Source organism: Anguilla anguilla, chromosome 19, assembly GCF_013347855.1.
Source record: "Anguilla anguilla isolate fAngAng1 chromosome 19, fAngAng1.pri, whole genome shotgun sequence".
In the NCBI taxonomy this organism is placed as follows: Eukaryota; Metazoa; Chordata; class Actinopteri; order Anguilliformes; family Anguillidae; genus Anguilla; species Anguilla anguilla.
This window is the reverse complement of record NC_049219.1, coordinates 320,672-344,886: the sequence shown is the minus strand read 5'-3', so window position 1 is coordinate 344,886 and position 24,215 is coordinate 320,672. Positions and strand designations below refer to the sequence as shown.

The following is a 24,215-nucleotide window of genomic DNA, read 5'->3' as shown; positions in this document are numbered from 1 at the left end:
GCCGTGCTTTCTCTGTGTTGCGGTGGTAGATAGCCGTGGCTTTTGCTGTGCGTTCCGTGAGTCTGATCTGTGTTATACCCAATCCTTTTCTTTATCCGTTCATCCAAAACGTGAAGCGTTGTGATGATTATCCGCTGAATCCATCGTATATTCTCTGCCATAAACTGCTGTTTGTAAGGCATAAGCTCTTTTGTTGAGTAAAATGTAGCGACTACTTAAAACAAACTAAAAGTCACTGAGAGGCTAAGTGAAGGAGTATAGCATTGTATGACACGCAAAATTCAGAGTCCAAAAAAATATGTTTATTACCGTTGCAAATAAATCCAAGTTCCATAAAGCGATAGCGATAGTGGTCAACAAAAGAGTACTTACTCCCCACTTACCCCCTTTCAGTGCCTTCATACATTACATTACATTACAGGCATTTGGCAGATGCTCTTATCCAGAGCGATGTACAACAAAGTGTATAACCATAACCAGGAACAAGTGTGTTGAAAACCCTAGAGGGAAGTACAGTTCCAAGTACAGGGAACAACTGCGTAGTTTAACTTGGACCCTGTAGGTTAATCTGATTAACACAAACAAAAACAGCAACAACGCAGTCTATGAAAATACTACAAGTACTAGTTGAGAAGGCACGAGTGCAATAACTAAGTCAACTAAGAAAACTGCTTACCTGGCTACAACCCTAAGCTTACAGTCAATTAGAGACTACAGGGAGGTAGGGAGGGATGGGGAGAGGTGCAGCCTGAAGAGATGGGTCTTCAGTTGTCGTTTGAAGGTGGTCAAGGTCTCAGCTGTTCTGACCTCTATGGGAAGGTCATTCCACCATCTTGGGGCCAGAACAGACAGGAGACGTGACTGGGAAATACAGGTGAACAGGTGACTATATAATTTGCCTTACCTCCACCCATACCCACGTGACAAAACTACCATAACACCCAGTAATGGTGCGCAACACAAAACACAATAGAAAAGGAAATAAAATATATACATGGCTCTTACACTAAGTACAACCCCTTTGAACCATGTGCCTTACTTCACGCTCAGATTGTCCACCGTTAAAGTAGCAAAAGAGGATTTGGAAACGCCCTAAATGCACTTGCGCCATGCGCTTTAGACCGTGCGCTTAGATCGTTAAAATATAGCCCATTGTGTAGTCACTAAAAAAAAAAACATATATTGCTGTAAAAATGAAATTATTCCGTAAGATTATTCTCACTATAAATGATTGCCATTTTACACTTGTAAATGACCACATTCTCTTCATGTGGTAAGATGAACAAACATAAGTCCAAGTTACTTGAAATACTTTAGGAAGCATTGAGTAGCAGCATTGGTTTGGAATACAGTTTCATTTGTGTTAGGTAAGGTAGCCAATATTGTTTAATGTAACTTGGCGTAATTTTGTCTGGCCTAGTTTTGCAAGTGTTAATGGCTTATAGTGCTTTGTATGTGTGAGGAACTTGGAATTTTTTTTGTTGAAAAAGTGTTTTTCTTCAGATTCTATTAAATAGGACTTAGGGTTTGTGACAGTTTTTGGAGATATTATGAGATAAATACTTTGCTCTTGCACTTTTACGTTTCCTGGTATATACCCTGACTGTCCCTCAAAATAGCAACAGACATTTGAAGCTCATCTTTTAAGAGCACAAGTAGCATCATTTCACCAGGGCCGAGGTTTGGGTTTGAGCCACCTGGTCTTAAGAGGGGCCAGGAGTCAAGGATGGTTAAATGTGTTGAAGTATATAAAGTGACCACTCAGGTGAGGAGGGGGAGTCACTATAGTGCAGATGTAGGGAACCGCTGTGAAGACATTAGAGAACTGACTGGCAGTGGAAGAGTTGGTATTGCATTGATAGGTTCTAATCTACAATACTTAATTTATCTGAGTGTGTCACCTGTTCTGTCACTGTAATAAGCACCTCATATATGTCAAGTCCTTCCAGTCCATGGCCAAACCTTAGGCATGCAGTATAGCGCAACTTGCACAGATTCAACCAGCAGCTGCTGTCAGTCATGCTCTGTTCATGCTCAAATTCATACTAAACTGTATAGGAGGATTATTTGTCAACTTGCTATTCAAATTCTTGTCCACTACCAATTTCTAATAGGTGAAAATGAAAGAAAAAAAGAGTAAGATTCATTGAAAAAGATTACCTGCATCCTGCTGAGAGAACTTTGCTTTTTTTAATTTCATTTTTATTGAACTGATTCTATAAATGAAAAATATCATTCCTACATGTTGCCTAATTTGCTATGGTAACATTTTCAAGGGCAAGGGGCTGCATGCATAAGCAGCTTGAATAGTTCACCTAACTTGACATTTTAAGTTGTGGTTCTAGTTGTGACATCTTTCAGTCATGCGAGGTGTGTAAACTGAAAATATTAATTTCTCTTGACTAGACAGTTACTGTAAGCTAACTGAACCTAAAATAAGTCCAGCTGACTAAAATGTAATATTTGTCAGTGTATTTATCATTCAGAGGAGAGGTTGGGAGTGAATACTGTGCATAACAGCAGCTAAGAAACACATGGACACAAGCATATTTTATAGCACATTTTTTATTTGACAGAATGCAGAATTTCTGAATAACAGTTGAAAAAGAGCACATGGAATTAATTTACTTTAGCTGGATAAACTTAGTTATTCTAATTTATGTAGCTAACCAGAATTTATGAATATTCACAAGGTCAAATTTTTAAGAAATGTCCTCTATTTCATGGAGAAAAACACAAATGTATTCTTATTTCCATTACCTCCCCCAGGTACATATGCATTTATGGATTAATTTTGAGCTAATACAATTACTGTTGCTTTAAAAAAAAAAATGTAGTTTCTTTACATTTATACAGAAAATTTTAAAGCTCAAGCCCAAAGCCAGAACCATTAGCTCATTTTTACCCAAATGTCTGGACAAGTATCTTGAAATAAGAAAATACAGAAAAATGTTTGCAAAGATAGTGACAGCCCTTACAAAAAAAACCAACAAAACATGAGATATTCAAACCAAAAAGAGTGAGTGAAAAGAGGAAATGTTTGTGCTTCTCACAGTATAGGGCACAGGCTTGGTTTCTGTATTGCCATGCGTTGTTGCATTGCTAATTGAGCTGCTTTCTCTGCCACCTCTCTAAGCTCCTGTCTATTTGCCTTCTCATGCGCTGCCCTCTCTCTCTCAATCCTGCGTTCCTCCTCTTTAATTATTTCTTCTGCCTTCTTGTGCATCTCACTTGTGTAGCAGCCTCCTCCATTGATTGCCACCATCTTATTAATCTTCTCCAGCAGCTCTGAGACCTGAGAGTGATTCTGCATGTCCTCATTGTTAAAGACATGATATCCACCACGGCACTGATCAGTGAACTCCGCAAGTTTTTCATTGCCACTCAGGAATTCTTCAATAGTTTTCTTCTTCAGTTTGTCTCCATAAGTGAATAGTGCCATGGTGTATTTGGCTGATTCATGACCAAAGGTCTCCTGAATGATCTTTACTGTGTTCTGCTCCTCCTGTGTAAACCTGCCCAGCTGGATCACCACCAGGAACACGTGGGGTCCCGGAGAGGAGAGAGAGATGCACTTTATAATCTCCCTAATGATGTCCTTATTACTGTGGCTTGTGTCAAATAGGCCTGGAGTGTCAATCACAGCCACCTCTCTCCCATCCACTTCCCTTCTCGCCCTCTTACATTCTGATGTCACAGAGGAAGAGGAGATTTCACAAACAAACTCCTCTTTCCCTAGGATTGTGTTTCCTGCGGCACTCTTTCCTACTCCAGTCTTTCCCACCAGAACAATCCTCAGCTCTTTAGGCTGATGTTTTCCTATGGAATAATAAGAGCACTACAGTTACCTCTTCAGATTGGTGCTATAAGGATAAATACTTTATTGTGAAATTGTGAAATAACAAGCGCTATTATAAGAGATTATGGTGTTACTGCTTTCCCACCGTTGATACCAATATTACTGGAATCAAACTTACCTTTAAACCTGTCAACCTGTTTTTATTAATTTTCCTTGATTAACAACTGTACTAACAAACTGAATAATTCATTTGCAAGTAAAAACACAGCTTCTTTCTTCACATGCTAGGGAAATGAAATGATAAATTCAATTTAGAAAAATCAGTTTTAATTTCCAAGCACACTTAACAAAAAAAAAAAAAAAAAAAAGACCAAGATAGACCACTCTGTTCACTACCATGTTAGCTTTTAGCGCAATCTACAATAAAGGCCGTTTAACAAAACCTTTTCTTCAAAATCATTTAAATGACAAAATCAGTGCATTTCGGATCTTTGCCATGAAAATTCTCCAAGTTTCAGTGCAGAGAATGAACAGTAGCCTACATGTATCCACAATTTTAAATGTAAATAAAAATGACTTTACTATTGCCTAATGGACCAATTGAGGAGAACTGGTTATATCTTATGGTATTGAGTATTATGTGAATTCACTGTTGTATTGTTAATCAAGGAAAATAAATGAGAGCTAGTCAAGACTAATAATCAGTTTCAGGGGATGCTTTCCTCCCTGTCATTTTTAAGCTTAGCAGTAACTACGTCCTGCTATTCTTTAAGTCACATTTTGAAAACAAATTTTCAACTATATCAGACTATCATACATCTGTTTGCATGAGTGTTGCAGGAAGTGAAGAACTTCCTGCAACATCAACCCTTAGTACACGTTTTTTTCCCTCTCAACACTGAATCGTCAGTGATAAGAACACATAGGCCAGAGGTTCTCTAATCATGGGTCGCAACCACATGTATCATTGTCTGATTTGAGGATGAGGTTTTCTGAAATTTTTTAAAATATAAAAAAGTGTCAATTTTTGCAATAAGACACGAGAGGCCATAGTATATTGCCAATCCGATGAAAAACGTTTTCCACGTACGAAAGTTACTCGCAGGACCAATTTACTTGAAATAATTTAGGAAACTCTGGGTAGCATTGCTTTGGAAGACCGCATTTTTAGTTTGTCTGAGCTAAAACAGACAATATTGTTGCATGTAACTTGTCACAATTTTGATAGTGGTAGCCTACTTTTAATAGCAGGCCTAGATTTGAATGAATCACAAAGACAGTGCTTTGTATGTGTGAGCAACTTGGCATTTTTGTACTCTGAAAACGTGTTCTTCATCAGATATAAATATAGGCTGAGAGACATACATACACATACATGCATGCAAACAACACATTCTAGCTGAAAGAGACACATGGATTGAAGCATTTTTTCTTTATCATGCATGATAAATAAATTAAAGTGTATTTCATATTTTTAAATGGAAGTTGTCAATGTACATGATAAATCTACTAATTGTTTGTATGTCGGTAAAGAATATGGCTAGGTAACAACAATTTTGAAATGTGACGTTTCAGTGTATAGCCACGCCTAGTTAAAAAGTATTGAACAGTGGAAGCGACAGAGCGATGTATTTGATGTTGTCACTTTTTAAGGAAATGGATATAGGCTACATGCCGTGAAGAAGTCTTGCGCCAGTTTCTATACGCCCGTTTAACGTTACCTACCAGACCGAAGTGCAATGCTGATTATTGAGTTTAATTTGACAGCCATCTGTACTGTTATTCAGTCGGTCTGTCGTTTTGTTAGCAAGGTAGCTAACGTTAAAATGGTCAAAATGCCAAATGCGGAACTGTGTAAAGTGTGGGTACATATTATTTGCAGTTGTATAAATACATAAATATAAATTATTTTCCCGCAAAGATTATAATGATGCAAAAGCAGTCAAATGTTTGATTTGTAGTTACCAAGCAAGGCACTGTAATGGAATGAGAGGATTTCCTGAGTCCTAGGGCGGATCGAACCTGCGCTCACGCATAGAAAAATCTTTCAGGCACCAGCACTACCCAGTGCACTAGTAGGGAAGGAGAATTTTGTGGTTTTAAACAAGTGCAGTTCTATATATAGGCTATGTCATTTGCGTGGGGTGTACAGCCAATGAGCCGTTAGTAAGGAGCTGACAGCAAACTCTTATGAAAATGCCAAAAATGGAACTGTCTGCAGTGTGGGTATATTTAATTATTTTAGTGCTTATTAATTTCACAGTAATTATATTGCACTAGGTTACCTACCGGACCAAAGTGCAACGCTGATTGTAGAGTTTAATTTGACAGCCATCTGTACTGGTATACAGTTGGTCTGTCCTGTCATTAGCAAGGCAGCTAACGTTAAACACGGTGAAAATGCCGAAAGCGGAACTGTCCCGGAAAAATTTTAGTTTAAATTTTAGCAATAGTTTAATTGTTGCATTTTTAGTTAGCCAGCAAGCCAGTGTAATGAGTTAGAGATTTGCGTCCTTCGGAGAGGGGACTGAACTCGAGTCTACCAGTCATGTAAACAGTTCCAAAAGGCAAAGACACTACCCAGTGAACTACAAGGGAAGTAGACATAAGAGTTGCAAAGTCGACCAATGTTTTTTTTGGTTGATGTACGTAAAATGGCCGGTGGGGAGACATATTCTTTGTGGGCTAGGAGCATTTGGGCAGGAAAGAGAAGGAGAAAATGGAAAATCCTCTTATTTTGGGGCTTTTTTGTGGACGTGTGAAGTTGTTTGTGAATTCTGTCTGTTGAAATGGGGTCAAAAGGTACAGAGATTTAATGTTTTTAAGGGCTGAGATTCTGTGGTCAGTGTGGGTATTTCTGTAGGAAACCCTGAAAAGTGCCAAACTCTCAGTGCTGTATAGGTATGGGGCATGACGCCCCAGCCCCACCAAGGCATAACTTGGCAGGATGGCATACCTGCCATCCCAATGTGCTTATAATCATTTAATAACAAGAGACATGTCCACTGCAGTGGTTTAGGTGTTTAGGTGTACATTTAAGAGACAAGCTGAAAATAGGTACATGCTTGTTACCCGTAACATTTTTGTGTGTATTTGAGTGGAATGTACATAAACGGTTATTAACTTTGTGGTCAGACTGTGAAGCTTTACAATAGTCAGATAGTTTTGAGCACAGTCTAACATCATCCATGTTAGTATCACTTAAGATATAGGGGAGAGTAACTTTTTGTTCACTGCTGCTACATTCGCCATTTGAGTATTGTATATGTGCAATGCAATCCTATAGCAAATAATTTAATGGAAAAGAAACAGCCACTTGGTCACGTGCATTGTGTTTGTTTTTAATGCACTGTCAGATATGTAGTGCTTAGATTATGGCCTCAGAGAGGGAAACAGTCAGTGGGTTTACATGATGTTTGAAAAAGTCGACTTATTGTATTAGTTCACCTAAAACTGGACTTTTAAAAATCATGTAAACATTGCAGTCCGACTGAAATCGTACAAAGTCGATTTTTTTAAAGTCGGACTAACATACCTAGATAATGCAGTTTGGGGTCGATTTACTACGGCATGTATATGCTTCAATAGGCCAACAATTGGCCTAGGTGTTCTGCGCATGTTCCGTAATTTACATAGCAACTATACGCTCATGGTGGCTGAGCGGAATTGATAACGTTTCAGAAGATCTATAACTTTAAAAGAATTCATTAAATCTTCTACTGGGACTTTTGCTGTTTATTGATGGCGTGACAGAAAATTTTGGTGCCACTGACTAATAATCAAATGTTTTTCACATTTAGCCTCAATTCTCTTTATTTTGGTGGTGGTTCCTTGGTTGTGTGTTTTTAGCTGATATCTTTTCATCCTGTGGTGCTTAAAATGGAAGGGGATGATACTTTGGCATGGTCTGGCTTATCCATCTCTCTTTCTCTATTTCACCAGGCAAGTCATTAAGAACAAATTCTTATTTACAATGGTGGCCAGGCAAGTGACAAAAGCAACTTAAGGGAATAATAAAACATTTTAAAAGACTAACCTTTTAATGAATTTGGCAATTTAATTGATAATTCTCATTTTCAATAATATATGTTTACATGTAGGTTAAGTGAGGGGTTCTAGCATGCAATATTGCTTGTGTTCAGTATTCAGAGTGCAGAAATTTTTAACAAGGGCATTGCCTGTTGGAACCGCTGGATTCAGAAAATAATCACATCTTTAGTTAATCCTCGCTTGTTCCACAGCATAAATAGACTATGGGCAAATGAATTAACCTTTTCATTTATTTCATGTAAGATAACCTAATCTTGGTCAAAATGGAATGGTCTGTTGTCAATGAGATAAATGCATCCCTTTGCAATGCTGTAAAACAATGAACATAACTTCATTCACAGTTCACTACATTGGCTGACAACAGTGGGCTACATGGAAGTTTTGATTTACAGTAATGGTAATAAAAATCCTGAATAAATTATCCGACACGAGTAAGTACCATGCCAGAGCTATTTGAAGTAAAATTTCACAGTGCTCGAAGACAATGAGAAAAATCCAAAAACTGATACATTGATACTCTCCCCAATGTCTGCTCTGCAACAAGTAGAGATACAGTAAAAAATTTGAGTTTTGAATTAATTCAAGATAAATTGCCCTAACCCTTCTTTTGTGTTATTGTCAAATTTGATCCGTTTTCACGTTAAGATATGTCATAAACACCATCTAGTTCATTTTATTGGAACAAGGCTTCATGATATCCTTGGAAACAGCTATATAAACACAACAAAACCCGTCAGAGAATATTGGCTGTTGATAGTATGGTCCACCACCACTCTGCCCACTTCTGTCTCCACCTGCCACTCCCTAACACTGCCACCTGGCCCGCCCATCATCTGATCTGCTCAGGATTATTATTTAGCTGCCACTAATTTGATCAATGTGAACATTAACTGACTGACCCTGTTGGTCACCAAGCTGCACCCTGAGCCGACCAGATAAGAGACATTTTTATTTCATATTTATTTGAGAAGACTGAATGGCGTTACCTATTAAAATACAAGTCCTGTAAAAATACACATAATATACACACAATGGTGCAAACATCACTTCACAGTATGGGCTGAGATTAGTGCCACCTACCCTCGCCAGCCAGTCTATTTTTCACTTCATTCAACAGAGCCTGGCCGATACCTTGATGTTCTAGGCATAAACGAAGGAGGCAACCTTCCTGGGATAGTTGTATTTTCCCAACCAATCAGAGTGTTTTGGCCAGGCGTGGTCTGAAACGTGCACCGGAAAACATTACCGGAGGCAAACTTTTCTACAGACTCGCATCAGTTTGCCACTATTTGGGGAAAATGATTCTATTGATTGTAACGGGCAAACAATCAAAACCATTGCTTCTTCTGGCCATTTTCCTGAGTATTTATTTGATAGCAGACTGCATACCGTAGGCCACGCTTGAAAAATTAAACTTTTGCCAAATCCTGTAAGCAAGCAAGCGAGTACCTCTCTGTTCGATAACAGCGAATCCAAACATACGCGCTGAAGGTTAACCAATAGGAGGGAGGCTCCTCCCTTTTGCCCCAGCAAGTGCATGCGTTTGTCCAGACTAAGTGCCACCAGAAAATGAATTTTAATTGCATTAACTTGAATTTGTACTGCACAATTTGAATAATTGCATCCAAAATTTGAATTTGAATTGCATAATTCAAATTTGAATGTACTGGTTTGAAATTGAATTTTATTGTCATGAAATTGAATGACTCAACCTGTATTTCAACTCTGAAAAATTCTAAGTGTGCTTTCAAATTCAGTTCTCACGATTTAAAATTCAGTTCTTTGTGACATCTGGGGACTTCAGTAAAAGCAACCGAGCACAGATTGAATACAACTATTTTTAGCCAATCAGTAGTTGAGTCAACTATGGTTATCAACCCAAAATGCACGTCTTTTCCTGCCAGACACCAAGGGGGCAGATGCTGAGATGGAAGAGCAAAGACATAATTCACAAGTTAATGTCACAGTTGTGCCTTTTCTGTTAAGGTTATTCCTTTTTTTGGTCACCAGATGGCAGCATTTCACAGCTTTGTACTGAGTGTTTGTTTGTCTCATTGCTTTCTCCTGTGTCTTATTCAAATGGATGGTAAATGGACTGCATTTATATAGCGCTTTTATCCAAAGCGCTTTACAATTGATGCTTCTCATTCGCCAGAGCAGTTAGGGGTTAGGTTTCTTGCTCAAGGACACTTCGACATGCCCAGGGCGGGCTTTGAACCGGCAACCCTCCGACTGCCAGACAATCGGTCTTACCTCCTGAGCTATGTCACCTCAAGCATTGCGTTCACCTGTGTCTCGTTATCCCTCTCCTTTCTGTGTTGATTGTGCATTATGTTCACCTGTCTTTGCTCTTCCATCTCAGAATCTGCTCCGCTCGGTGTCTGGCAGGAAAAGACATTTTGGGTTGATAACCATAGTTGACTCAACTGCTGATTGGCTAAAAATAGTTGTGTAGAGGGTATGCACAAGACGTCACAGTAGGCGAAAGTCACTGCGGTTACACCAAGCGGCCAAAACCTGTAAAAAATATGGACAAAGCTACTGTGACATCACCCATTGACTCTCCATGGGTCTCTAAAACATGTTTTGAAGCTCAATGGCGGGCGCGGCCATGTTGTCGATTTGGAGCCAAAACCATAGAGTTAAGCGGTTCTGTGATTTTTACAATGTGATTGACAGTCCGGTGCGGAAAAGCCCATCAACTTGAACGAATGATTGCAGAACGAACTCAAGGCTAGCTGACTGTCTGCCGTTATGTTTTAAAACATATTATCAAATGTTTATGGAGTTTAATTTCCATCACGTTATATGTACGACATTAATAATAAAATTATGTTCAGTTATCTTCAATTTATGTTTCTCAGCAAAACGAATATGCTTAGCTAGCATAACTTGCCAGTGAGCTAGGTAGGCTATCCGTGGTTAGCTCACGCATTAGCAATAAGAACCACAGGGGAAGAACATCGACTACACTGATGGTCAATCAATCAGAGATGTGTACTGGTGATTTTTGACTAGGCTTATTTTAATATAACTGTCTGGTAGACCTGCTGTTAACCGAGCAAGTTATCACCATAGGTTTTTGCCAAAGTCAGTTAATGAGCCAGTAACTGCTACTCCATCGCTGTTTGTGGTGTTCACTTGCTGGGTGACGCTAGCTGACTGATCGTTCACAAGTCACTTTTCAACTAATAAAAATTAACACTGTCAGCGGTGATTAACAAATCTACCAAGTATTTTAATAACTGTTCTGCAGGTGTGTAAACATGACAACGCACTTTGTAGAGCAAGTTTTCCAACTGGTGCCAATATACGCAAGGAGCCCCCAGGACCACTGGCTTAAATGCTCTTGTCGGTCTCTTAGATGCTAAAAACATGTTCCTTTCTAAATGCCAGTCTTACAATGATGGTTAATTTCGTTAAATTCTGTGTGTGTGATTTCATTGTGTGTTGTATGTTATCCAGCAAATAAACCTTAAGACTCTTAATTCGCTTTGTGAAACTGAAAATTTTGCAGTGTTTATCTGAAAATCGGGATTATAGTAGCTTTGTCACATCCGTGAAGCATGGCCCAGGTAGACATTTACGGAATGTACACAACTGACAAGCCGTCAAACACATTTGACAGATTGAATATTTGCCGGTTAGGGTTAGCTAGCTAGTCAAATGGCTTGGTAGCCGAAGTTGCGAACTGTTTTAGCATAGGCTACTGGACTACCAAATATAGCAAATAAGCGTTAGCTGATTACGCTTTCTGCCAGCTAATTATTTAGTTAAGTATGCTAAAGGAAATAGTAAAAATGACTTGGCTACTGAAAAAACTTCAGAGGAGCATTATTTTATGGTCGTCTAGTGCAGCTGTAAATAGCACACGCCATAATGAAATCACTACGAAATGGGATGCCTGTATATTCTGACTTCGCACAGGTGGACTGTGGTCGTAGGCCAAGGCCAAGAGGCGCCACCTCCCACCCCAGTGACCATAGACTGTAGCCCCTACTGTAGCTTAGTCCTCTGCAGTAATCAGGAAGTGACGCAAACTGAACCTCATTGGTCCACAACAAATATTATAACAGTGCTCAAATGACACAATAAATCATGAAATCGACCCATGGACCCTCATAAGACGAATAAAATACACATATTGTGACTATTTGTTCTTGTGAGAAAAAATGACTGACTTTGTATTTTGACCGCATTTGTACTGTAGCCTTACATGGAAACCGGATATGAAAACACCTATACTGGAGCCAACTGAAGTGGCGCTAGTGAGCAACCAGGAACAACAAGACCAGGAAATGAGCTTCAAAAACAAAGTCTGGTTTTGGCTGCTTGGCAGGGAACAACCGCATAGTTTAACTTGGACCCTGTAGGTTAAACTGATTAACACTAACACAAACAAGAACAGCATTGTGTTAGGGAGATTAAATGATAAATGCGATTTAGAAAAATCCATTTTAATCAGTAAGCAGTGGTGGAAACTGCTTGATTTTCCTTGAGTATCAATACAATTAATCCTCACGGTAGATAACAGACTAGTGTATCTTGTTTGTTAAGTGTAGACTACTTGGTGATTAAAACTGATTTTTAACAGACAAACTGAATTTATGATTTAACCCCCCTAACATGGTATGAAGATGCTGTGTGTTAGGCTCTTGCCGATAGTTGGCACGCTTGATAATAAAGGAAAATTAATGAAAAAAGGTTGAGATTAATGATTAGATTAAAGGAATGTTTGCGCCCCACCAATTTTCAGGTAAACTGTAAGGATTACTACTACTATGTCGTCTTCTTCTTCTTCTGTGTTTATTGGCGGTTGGTAAACCAGCTTATAAGCGCATTACCGCCACCAACTGGACTGGAGTGTGGAACAAGAGATTATGCAGAAAAAAATTATTTTACCTAAATCAGTTTCTTTTAAAAACTTAATAATGTCACAGTATATCTTGCTAGCTGTTTTTCCCAAGAGACCTGACAATGAAAAGTCATGGTGTTTTGCCTTCCTTAGGGACTGAAAAGGGTGATTTCTCTCTATATTGTATTTTCTACATTTAAGTAGTACATGTTTGACTGTTTCTGGTTGGCTACAGTGTGTCCATTTTCCGGTTGGGTGCTTTCCTGTTTTACATAATGTACGTGTATGACCTATTCTCAGACGAGTGATGACATTTTCTCCCTTTCTTTTCCAGCCCACCATCCTCCCATCACCAACATGCCTTTGTATATTATGTCTTCCAGTTTCATTAATGTCCCAATACTCCTGCCATACTGTTTGTGCATATGTCCTAATGAGTGTCTTAGCTTTAGCTTTGCTTAATGGAACTGGCAGGTCTACATCATTAATTCTGAGAGTTTGTTTGGCCAGAATATCCACCTGCTCATTTCCCTCCACACCAACATGAGCAGGAACCCAAAGGTAGCATGTAGATATACCCTTAATTTCCATCCTGTACATTGCAAGGCATATTTCATTGATTATATCCGTTCTCAATGATGATCTGCCAGATCTTATGCTTGTTAGTGCTGAAAAGCAGTCAGATGCAATAACGGTGTTATTACCTTCTCCTCTATCCACTGCAGGGCCAATAATATTGCCAATAGCACTGTGGTATATACTGACAAATGGTCTGATACCCTTTTCTTAACATATGACTCATTCACCGGGATATATATTGCTGCACCTGCACACCCTGTATCAGGATCTTTAGAGCCATCTGTGAAAATAAACACTGAGTCTGAAAAATGCTGATCAAAATAGTTCTGGACTATGTGCCATACTGGAAGTTGCTCTGACTTGTCCTTCAATTCCTGCTGTATGTTGAGGTCTACACTTGGCAAGGGGAATAACCAGGGTGGAGTGGAAGACACTGAAATTGTGGGACTGTACTGTAATTGATATAATCCTATGTTTTCTGCCTTTCCATCACCAATCCACCCAAAACTCATGAAATTTGTCTCATTATATTCCCAGCAGTCTGTTATAACACTCTTGGTAGGATGTGTATCACATTGCCCCTGGAGATTAACCCAGTATGCCAACATTAACTTCACTCTTCTGATCCTCCCATTTCCACCTGCATCGCTGATACTGGAGATGTTTTGAATTATCCACTACAGATTCTCAGGGCCTGAGCTTGCAATACATCTAACTTCTTGAGATTTGATTCTGCTACTGACATGTAAGCTACACACCCATAGTCAAAGACAGATCTCATGAGTGCTCAGTATATGTTTTGCAGAGATGCTCTACTTGCTCCCCACTCCTGTCCTGACAAACAGCAGAGTATATTGATGACCTTTTTACATTTGTTCTTAACTTTATCCAAATGGACATTCCATGTGAGCTTTTGGTCAAACCAAACCCCAAGAAATCTAATAATTTTTACTTGCTCGTGTAAGGATCACTGTCGAGTCCAACTGCCTTTAATTTATGAAGATAATGGTTTGTTTTACTCCCGGTTTTGCAGTTCCCACTACTAAAGGCAGCCATGTTGCAGCATGTTTTGCCACTCAGTCCGACTGAGGGGGCGTATTCCGGTGGAAAAGTGACGTCAATGCATACCCTCTATTCAATCTGTGCTCGGTTGCTTTTACTGAAGTCTCTGGGTGTCTGTCACACAGAACTGATTCTGAATTTGTGAGAACTGAATTTGAATCATGAGAACTGAAGTTGAAATACAAGTTGCCATTCAATTTTATAACAATAAAATTCATTTTCAATCCAGTACATTCTATTACAAATTATGCAATACAAATTCAAATTCCGAATGCAATTATTCACATTATGCAATTCAAATTACTTTATACAGTTTACAATTTGCTGGCTATTGCGCAAACTTGGTCGATAATAGGTGCTCTGACTCTGCAATTTCAAAAATGAATTATTCTTTTGTAGGCTACATAGCCTGACTACAGTAAACACTGGGCTATTTATAGGCTTTTCTGGGATGGCTACTCAAGCTCCAGAAGCATGTGTTTTAAAACAACTAACACAGAAACTTGCCTCACAAGCTGCTGACTGAATACAAAGTTAATGTGTTCATTGCTGTAGCCTAGAATAACAGCGCAAATTGATGTAGTCTAATTTACCCTAACATGTGTAGAAGGTATTTGAATTGGTTGTTTTGACTTAAAAATTTGAAGGTTACCAGGTTGTTAGTTACATTTATTTTTAATAAAATGTTTGATTGTATTTAAAGTAGCCTATCGTAGGCCTATGACTACTATGAGGCCAATAATAACCAAATTAAACCCTTAGCGCACATCCTATTTAAAACTTTATAACTCCAGATGTGAGCATCACAGAGACTTGAAAAATGGCTTAAATAAAGCAAGACATTTGTACCATTTACAATACTGATGTAGATTAGTTTATATTCATAATTTAGAAAGAAATTAAGTGCTACAAATGCAATTGTCTAGGCAAAAGAAAATAAAAAATCTATTTGCTCTTTTTTAGTTTGCAATGAAATACTGAGAGATCAAAAACTCCTTGACCACAAGTGCATCAAATCTAAGGGTGGATATGCAGAACTACTAAAGATCTATTAATCAAAAAGTAAGCAGTGTACCCAGTGTCTCCAAATCTATTCAAAATGTCAAAATTATGCATTGCTGTAAATTACAACATTATCATGTATTTCACTACAAATCAACTGTTTTGTCTGAAGGAACTCACTGCTGCATCAGTACAGTGGCCTAAAATAGCAAAGGGTCTATAAGCATATCTCTCCAGAAATGAATAAAATGCTTTTTGTCCATTATAAACCATATACATGTGCCCCTTATGAAGGGTTAAGGCGAAACACTGATATCAGATTTTAAATTTTATCTGTGTTCAGTAGATAGGGACAGAGACAGTAAATCAATGATACAGTTCTATCTGCTTCTGTCTTACTCCAGAAAACGATGTCAGCTAGGTCTATCAGCAAACATACGGCTTAGCTATGTCCAGAAGCAGGGCCGTCTTTAGGGGGCGGCAATTGGTGCGGCCGCGGAAATTAATTAATTAATTTTATTATTAGAATTTTTATATATAAAATATGTAAAAAACATGTATGTTTGTGACACAAGGAATACATAGCTTAAATGGCATTTTTGAAGGTTGACGTAATGATGTTATAGGAAGTACGAAGCACTGATCCCTATGCAAAAAAATAAATAAATAAAAGCAATACCTATGCTGCTCACAGTACCCGTAGCCAAGCCTGACTGCGTGGTAAAATGGCAAGCAACAGCAGAGATTGAGACAAATTTAGAAAGTATGAGTCGGGAGTGAAAAAAAGAATCAAGAATAATCGTGCGATTTCATTTTTTAACGATAACAAAGCAAGAGATTTTAACAACAACGGTGTAGCATTTGTGAGGGGAATCGTAATCTTAACGGCAGTTTAACACCTAAGGGGAGACCTCCCGATAAAATAAATCTCAGGTCTATTTACTATGCGAAGTACACAAACATTAGGGTTGGCTATGATAGTTAACAGCTGGGCCCTGCGTGGGTTTACTCGTCCCAGGCCCCGCCCACCCCTTGAGACGGCCCTGCCCAGAAGTCCTCAATAATAATAGTATTTTCCAAGAAATTACGAAAAATCATTGACAACATTTCGTCAGGTGCAGTGTCTTTTACTGCTACCACATAGTGAATTCGTAAGTGAATGTGGTGATGAATAAACTTTGATTATGCTGACCTATAAAAGGCTATTCCAAAAGCAAAATTGGACATGTTATAATCGTTAGAAAGCTTATACGCTCACCTATTGAATAAATGAAGTGTCAACCAAGCCAGACTGTACTAAAAAGGGCGACAATGCCGTAAACAACAGGTGAGGTATTACGCACTGTAACGCACAGCTATTTTGGAAGGTACCCAGGCGTCGCAAATGAGCTTATATTTCACAAACGGATTGTCCAAGACAATATATGACCACTCAGTCTCAAAAGGGACATCTCTACACATAAAACCAATGGTAAGGTTGTATAATTATTCAATATTTAGTCCCAGATATTGAGTGTAGAATGACATGGTATCATTTCTTTTAACTTTGTCTTGTTTATTTTGTTATTCAAGGAGCAACGTTTTCAGTGGTGTATTATCTTAGGGCTATTGTCGGGTTTATCTTGTTGCTATGACGGCATACGATTTTTGAGTGGTGAAAGAATATTTTTATGAATGCCCAGAGAGACAATATTGTCCATTATGTCATGGGTGGGGGTGTATTTGCAGATGAGACTGCAGGGAGGAGGTGTGTGTTAAATGAACGACCAGAGCGGCATGGTAGAGCTTCAAAACTCTGTATTCGGTATAGTTGTCGTGTATCGTCTACTAATGAAACTAAAACAACTCATACTTTGGTTGCATTAGCACTGAATGTCCGAGTTCAGCAATCTCAGCACGCCGGTGTGCAGACCACTAGGGGCTTTGCGCTAAGAGGTTAAGGGGGTGTTGTAGACAGGACAGACCTACTAATTGTTTGTATGATGCTAAATTTAGAACCATGGCGTTTGCAGGTGACATATAGCTACAGTAGTCTAGTTTTTTAAAAAGTAGTTAAACAGTAAAAACGCCACAGCAGTCAGCCGTAGTGTTGTGTCATTCGCGAACGATTAATTCAAAAGAATGAACCATTTGGGTGAACGAACTGAACTAAATCACTTCCTGAAACGATCCGTTCATTTCTCAGTCAGTTCAGTTGAGCTCTCAGTCAGTTGCAAGCGAATGTGAACTGGTCGTTCACTGACTGACTATCGTTTGCAGACTATCAGTTCAGTGATTCGTTCACTGAAGGTACTACGGATGTGATGGTAGGCTACACTGAAGTGACGGTACGGTTTGTATACACGGCTTCGTTCCTCTTGCTGTAGTGAATGCAAGGAGCGAGGAGTCTCTGGGGAGGAGAGTGGGTACGGTATGGAATAATGGATTAAAAATTGATAATAATCAAACATCACTTTTAAGTGTGCTGTCTATTTTCAATGAAATAACACAACTTTTTAACATGTCTCAAAGAAGTAGCCTACTATTTCATCGACTACACTTTATGAGAAAACGAGGTGTCTACTTAGCCAACGTATATCAGATGCATAACACGCAATTCCTTGCCACACCTTGCCAGAGCCTGAGGTGGTCCTGAGACTCTCTGTCGTTCAACGGTCCCAAAGTCAAGCCAGTGAGCCACCCACAATATAGCTGCAGTGAGCACAAATTCTTTTGCAAACAAGACATGGTCAAAACCTCATATATGGCTGGCCCGAACCGGCCGACCAATGGTGTAACTTCATCACTCAGTCACTCAGTCACAGACATGCGCTGTGTAACTTCATTACTCAGTCACTCAGTCACAGACATGCGCGGTGTAACTTCATCACTCAATCACTCAGTCACAGACATGCGCGGTGTAACTTCATCACTCAGTCACTCAGTCACAGACATGCATGGTGTAACTTCATCACTCAATCACTCAGTCACAGACATGCGCGGTGTAACTTCATCACTCAATCACTCAGTCACAGACATTCACGGTGTAACTTCATCACTCAGTCACAGACATGCGCGGTGTAACTTCATCACCCAGTCACAGACATGCGCGGTGTAACTTCATTACTCAATCACTCAGTCACAGACATGCGCGGTGTAACTTCATTACTCAGGTCAAAGACCAGGTCAAAACATAGTATATGGCTGGACCTAATACACGTGATCCGGCCGACCAGTGGTGTAACTTCATAACTCGGCTGACTAATGGTGTAACTTCATCACTCAGTCACAGACATTCGCGTTTGTAGGGCTGGCCCCACTTATGCGGTCCAGCCAAAAATAATGTTTCAGGCTTTGTTGTGTATTGTATTGTGAAGTTGTTTGTGAATTCGTAGTTTTGAGAGGACTTCAATGGGAAAATTAGCTTTTTGGCAGCAGAGACTTACTAAACTGCAATACCTGGAGTAACTACTGGAGTTTATGAGCTTCATGGCAATTCAGAATGGCAATCCCTTGTTCCCTGGAGTGAGTACTTGCAGCAGTATTGATTACTTCATTTGTAGTTGTTTGTTAAACAGTATTTACATTTAGCAACTCTCAGGGAAATGTGTGGAATTGCACATGTTTGTGTCACGTTACAAAATTTGGACTACACATTTTCCTACACAAGAATGTGAGAAACGTCCCTTGCGTTGCTCGTTGTGTCATTGCACGCATTCTTTACGTACAGTATGTAACAAGCCTGAGTCTGATCATGACAGTTTTGGAACATGAACTCTGCTCAACGAGCATGGACATGGCTGATTCCTACGTCATGTTGCACTAGCTGCTTAGACCCTGCAATCGCCGCTTTGTAGCTATATTTATTATTATTCAACACTGTTACTTCAACACCCACAATGGTAAATAGACTGCATTTATATAGCGCTTTTATCCAAAGTGCTTTACAATTGATGCCTCTCATTCACTTATTCACACACACATACTCACACACCAATGGTGAAAGGCTGCCATGCAAGGTACCAATCAGCTCGTTGGGAGCAATTAGGGGTTAGGTGTCTTGCTCAGGGACACTTCGACACGCCCAGGGCAGGGGATCAAACCGGCAACCACTCCGACTGCCAGACAACCGCTCTTACCTACTGAGCTATGACGCCCCACTATGTCGCCCCACAATGCACTTGCTTTGTTGGGCATTCTCTGGAGTTGAGAGGGGTGGGTTTGGGCATACATATTGAAATTATTTTAGCCATATCAACACCGCTGTTTTGTGCTTTTCGGCTTGGCGAACACCATTTAGACAGTAGAAGTTTGTGCCATTGAGAAGTGTAGAAAAAAGATGTGGTGCGCTGTGCCTGGCTGCAGAGTGAAGAAAGCAGAGGATGTTGAATATCATCATTTTCCCTCAAAGAACATTGACAAATAAAATGAATGGCTGGCAGCAATATGAAAAAAGATAAATACAATAATTGTCCTGTAGAAAAATACTCCCAAGTTTGAGTATGTAGCCATCATTCATTTTACACCTGATTTATTATGAAAAGGAACCTCTATTCCGAACTGACAGGGACAACCGGAAAAATAAACTGAAGGACAGTGCAGTATCATCTGAGTTCCTATGGATTACCAGTCTGAAAAGATATTATAGCTTACCTGCTTTTAACATTAACTTAGCTGTTTTTAACTAAGCTGCCTAAATTATCTAACGTAATTATGATAACAGAACTTTAGTTAAAAGCACCTTAGATAAAAGCAGCATAGTTATCATAATGTTACCTAGCTAGCTAACGTTGTTTCTTTAGGATGTGATGTGTAATGTTGCTAGCTATGTCATATGAAATTCATCAGAATTTCATATGACATTTCTGACACACCCTCTTACTGCTAATAAAAGTCATAGGTAGCCTACTGACTGGTGACAAAATGGCTAATTTACTACAAATATAGATGTGACTTTATCCAGGGGAGTTCTCAGGTTTTCTCTGGAGTATTCCAGCTGTCCCCTCATGTTTAATGACCTGAATTCATTTTTTCATCCTCATTGGCTCCTTTTTGCATGTGAGGACATGAAACCTAAAATCAGGGGTTTTGGCTTTGTTATTTGTCCAACCAAACACACATTTCAGTTTTTATGATCTTGGTAACCTACTAACCCTATGGAGTGCAACGGATTGTTTTCTCCCATCGTGGGGGCGTGGCCTATTCATGCCCTGTCTCTATACATGCGTGCGAGGACAAAAGACAGTATTTGTATTCTCAAAAAGGCACAGGGGAGGAATAGCAAGAACTGCGATGGCTCTTGGGTACCCCCAGCATTACATTACAGGCATTTAGCAGATGCTGTTATCCAGAGACGTACACAGCTTTTACATAGTATCCATTTATACAGCTGGATATATACTGATGCAATGCAGATTAAGTACCTTGCTCAAGGGTACAACGGCAGTGTCCTACCTGGGAATCAAACCTTTCAGTTACAAGACTAGCTCCTTACCCATTATACTACACAGCCGACCAGGCTTTACTCATCTTGCTAGTGGAAATATGCAAAATTGATGGTTCACTTCCAGTGTTTCCCATACAATGAATTTATATACATAATAAAACTTAAGTGAGTGAAGTCTGTTTCATTAACCCAAAAACATGGCTGATGCTCACTTCAGTTTTCTTATGTAACTACGGATTCTCCCCTGAATTCTATGATGGAGTGGTACTGGGATGTCTTTCATGATAACATATGATAGGCCTACTACTTAAATACAAAGTTTTAGGCTGAAGGGAACTCTGGCAAGGTAGAACCCACAAAGTTTTATAAACACACTAATATAGCATACTCTCTCTCTTTTTTAAAATAAAAAAAGTGTACTTGGTTCACTTTTTAATTATGCACTCCAGGAAAATATACTTAAGTTTTTGCTTGAACTTCTTTACAACTTTTAGTACATCAAGTATAATCAAGTAGGTTCCGCGAAAGTGATTTTTGAGTTTTATTGACTAAAGAATAGTAGAATAGTGGCGCTTTATATAAAGTTCACATGTAGCCTACAGTTTTTAATTTTTCCTATTTTATCAAAAGGGGTGCAGCGCTATATGGTTTTGAACACTCCACGCTATGATGACATTATAAACAGATTGAGCATGATTGAAGAGTTGTTTTTTTTTTTGTTTTTTTTGATGTGTGGGACAAGCAAGGATGAATTAAAAATATGTTTATTTTGTGAATCGAGCGGTTCCAACAGTCAATGCCCTTGTTAAGATGTTCAGCACTCTGAAAACTGAACACAAGCGATATTGCATACTAGAACCCCTCACTTAACCTACATGTAAATTATATTTTATGTGGTTTAATTTAATAATTATTATTGAAAATGAGAATTATTAATTACATTGACAAATTAGCTAATTGATAGGTCAGTCTACAGTAAACTGGTGGAATCAACCAACAAGACAAAAGAAGCTCTATAGCTGGTTTTAAGATTAAACGATTCAACTCAATACGAAGCAGTTAACTATATTAATGAATTAAAATCATGCATTATTTATTGAATGCAGGATCTCTACTTCTAAATTACAAAACAGAAAACACTATACAAAACATTAAATAATGGATTATGAAATACCAGAGACCGATAATCCAGACCTTGCCATACTATCACCCCCTTCAAATTTAGCTGGATGAAAGGAAACCAGCTAAAAACACACAACCAAGGAACCACCACCAAAATAAAAAAAGAAAAAACTATTCTTCTCAAAAGCTCCAAAACCAAACACAACACACTACAACTTATTCCTGTGGCCATCTTAAATACCTTACCCAGCATGGCTTGAGGATGTTTGCCCTGATTGGGTGATGCCAAGTTAAAGTGTAGGAGAGAAGGGAAGGGGGGTCAAACTCATTTATGAACAAGGACTGGCCTACCTAAAGATTGCATTCAAATTTAATGAGGAAATGGGAAAGGGAAATTTTAGGCATATAGCCATGCAGTGTCTCCAAATCCCAATATGGTGTCCTGTGTCTTCTGGTTAGTCTCTTCTGAGGAGGTTAGAAGGTGATTGTCTGATTAGGGTATCAGTGGATTTGAAATTGCCCCAATCTCATTTGCTTTGATGCTTGTTACAGGGAGGCCTGGCCACATTCTTAGAAACAATATAATATTGTATCAAATTCACTGTTTCCCTCTCTAAGGTCATAATCTAAGCACTACATATCTGACAGATGCATGGTAGGTGTGATCTAAATATAGTTACAGTGTATAGCCTTTTTTCCAACAATGGTATTTCTCAATATAATTGTACCGGCATGTTAACACATTTCTGTGCTTGCGGTTTAGGCACTCTTCATGATATGAAGAAATTTTAGGATATTGAAATGAAAATGTTCTCTTTACTTTTGACAGAGATGAGTAGCCTATAGAAAAATAATTATTTAAGGCAGAGGAGGGGAGAAACAGCACCACAGATGTTATAGTAACAGTGGTATGGTTAACAGTTACTTTAATCAAATTTAATTTATGAAAATCATTGTGTTGTCTGGAGATGAGAGCATTTTGAATATCAGGCACCATGCCCTTAACTTAGAATTTGTATATGATTGTATTATCCTCCAAATCATTCTGATAGTATAAAGGTTGTTCATAACAGAAACCATTACTGCAAAAATAGTTTTAGTTCATGGGTTCCTTTTGAATTCCGTTCATTCTCTGTGTCACTGGTACAACTTGACATGAAAAGTGCCGTAGCCCACAGATTTCATTTTCAACTGGAGATACGGCCAAAGTAAATATATATATATATATATATATATATATATATATATATATACACATAAAAAGTACCCTAACAAAAAATAAATAAATAAATGAAGTGCATTATGCAAATGAAAATTTGAATTTCAAATGACCATTAATTAATAAGTAATCTTATTTATAGAACTCTTGTGTAACAGCAAAATCACAATTGAGGTTAAGTTGTTATACTGTATATCAGCATGGCTGTGAACTGAACGTGGAGGTTGAGAGATTCTCCATTTTCCAACTTAATACACAGCTCTAATATACTGCTGTTTGTCTACTTTTCATGGAGGATCAGTTCTAAAAGATTTAAAAGTTTTTTATTAATAAAAACTTACCACTACATGAGCTTTGGCTGGCCATGTTTGCAGGCAGGTTTGTCAGTACAGGTCGTGTTGATCAGTCTGATACACCAGTGTTGCGGTCTCTGTGTTACAGGATATGCTGCATTATACATGTGCCTGTCTTTATACACAACTAGCTTCCTGGAAACACCCAGTGTGTGTCACATACATATTTTGCTGTAACACGAAACTCTTTAGTGATATTGATGTTATATTTGATGTTAGTAACAATCGAAAACACAAACACTCAGGAATGTTTTATCTAATAACCTGCAGGACTGCATAACTGATAGGCTAATTGTATTTTATTTATTTCACACCTGTTTGTATTGCTTTTTCAATATTTTTAAATCCCCATTACTGATAGAGCTCACATTCATTTTTGGTTATACCCACCATACACTCACCCAAATTCATTTAAAATTATTAAAAAGGGTCAGGCTTAGAAGGAGCATGAGAACACAATTCTTTTCTTCAGCTGTAGAAGAAGCCAGACAAAAATGTGGAGACATGTAGTCTGTGTTCTCCACACTGACGCGTGGAGAATATTCATGGAAAATATATGCAATGTGGAGATTTTGTAGGTTAAACGATCTTGAAGTGCATGTTTTGTTAAAGATAACCTTTATTGTAGTTATGCTTTAAGTGTAGGATAGTGGTTCAAACTGATATATCGTCTCTCTTTGTCTCACCCCCCCCCCCTTCTCACACACACACACACACATACAGTGTACTCAAGTTGAATAGCTATAATG

General features: G+C 38.6%; 1 protein-coding gene across 4 annotated transcripts in view; it reads right to left on the bottom strand.

The window, feature by feature from the left end:
- The window catches only part of LOC118219109 (GTPase IMAP family member 8-like), a 35,975-nt gene extending 12,433 nt beyond the window's left edge, over positions 1 to 23,542 (bottom strand). The window contains exon 1 of one of the 4 annotated variants that reach the window (XM_035402012.1): positions 23,455 to 23,542. In XM_035402012.1, the coding sequence (XP_035257903.1) occupies positions 23,455 to 23,479 (25 nt within the window). In that variant the 5' untranslated portion in view covers positions 23,480 to 23,542. The other 3 variants (XM_035402013.1, XM_035402015.1, XM_035402014.1) reach the window with 3 other exon arrangements.
- Positions 23,543 to 24,215: the final 673 nt, after the last annotated feature.